General features: G+C 40.7%; 1 protein-coding gene across 1 annotated transcript in view; it reads left to right on the top strand.

The window, feature by feature from the left end:
- zmat2 (zinc finger, matrin-type 2) overlaps positions 1-1,357 on the top strand; it is a 15,310-nt gene that overhangs the window by 10,648 nt on the left and 3,305 nt on the right. Inside the window, exons 5-6 of the mRNA XM_014026599.1 lie at positions 71-144; positions 452-597. Of these exons, the coding sequence (XP_013882053.1) occupies positions 71-144; positions 452-597 (220 nt within the window). The remainder of the gene's footprint in view (positions 1-70; positions 145-451; positions 598-1,357) is intronic.

The following is a 1,357-nucleotide window of genomic DNA, read 5'->3' as shown; positions in this document are numbered from 1 at the left end:
TGATGAAGCTGTTTGACTCTAACATTCATAAACAAAACAAACTTTATTCTTGTTTCTTCTTCTTCTGCAGGTATTACTGTAACGTGTGCGACTGCGTGGTCAAAGACTCCATCAACTTCCTGGATCACATCAATGGGAAGAAACGTGAGTTGTGACGTTAGTTTGTGAAAAGCCTACAGGAAGCAGCTGATGTTTGTGTAAACAAATAAAAACTTTGTCTTTTTTTCACTTCCTGCTGGAAAAAAGAAACAAATTAAAGATCCAGGTTTTCTGCTGGAGCAGAACTGAATATTTAACCTTACATCAAACAAAATCAGCTTTGTTTGTAAATCTTTTTATTGATTTATTTACCTGTGGTTACCTGTGTTTACCTGTGGTTACCTGTTTACCTGTTTACCTGTGTTTACCTGTGGTTACCTGTTTACCTGTTTACCTGTGGTTACCTGTTCAGATCAGAGGAACCTGGGCATGTCGATGCGTGTGGAGCGTTCATCTCTGGATCAGGTGAAGAAGCGTTTCGAGGTGAACAAGAAGAAGCTGGAGGAGAAGCAGAAGGAGTACGACTTCGAGGAGCGCTTGAAGGAGCTGCGRGAGGAGGTGAGAGGGTTGGGGCAGGCCACGCCCCCTGCTGGTCAGGTGACCTCAGGGCAGGAAGCACTCCTGAGCAGTGTTGGGAATGTTACTTTGAAAAAGTAATTAGTTACTTCTCCCAAAAAGTAACTGAGTTAGTAACTGAACTATCAAAGTAATTAGTTACCAGGGAGAGTAACTATTGTTTGTTTGGTTTTATGTTTAGATATGAATTTAAAGTAGAATTGCAAAGACAGGTACTTAACACAAAACTTTTAATACTTACTGCACCTCAACAGAACATAACTGGTTGACATACTGTACTTCAAGTRTCATTTTAACAATATGAAGTACTTTTAAAACAGTACTGAAAATCTGAATTATCTGAACAAATCCAACATTAGCTACTAAACTATCCATGCATGGATTCATTTATCCACTCAGTCAGCCCAGTCATCTGCTGACCATCTTACCCCTTAAACCATGATTGTGTCTTAGAAGGAGAGGCCTTTCAAACTTCTGGTCAGAAAGTCTGTTCCTCTGTGGAGTGAAGACAAGCTTCCCTAAGTTAAACAGTCTTTCCACAGGGGCACTAGATGGAGTGGCTGCATTGTATTTGAGTGAAACTTTCTTTACAAGTGGAAATCCATTAAGACTGTCCATCCCTTGTGCTCCTGATTTGAAATAATCAGCAACTTATAACAATAATCCCCAAGAGCCTTCAACTTAAATCCTCCGTTGGTGGACACCGAGCAAGCAAGATCCTCCAGAAGGCACAGACCCAGCT

This window comes from Austrofundulus limnaeus, unplaced genomic scaffold (genome assembly GCF_001266775.1).
Source record: "Austrofundulus limnaeus strain Quisiro unplaced genomic scaffold, Austrofundulus_limnaeus-1.0 Scaffold570, whole genome shotgun sequence".
Classification (NCBI taxonomy): domain Eukaryota; kingdom Metazoa; phylum Chordata; class Actinopteri; order Cyprinodontiformes; family Rivulidae; genus Austrofundulus; species Austrofundulus limnaeus.
The sequence above is the reverse complement of the archived record's forward strand: the minus strand, read 5'-3'. Positions and strand labels throughout refer to the sequence as shown.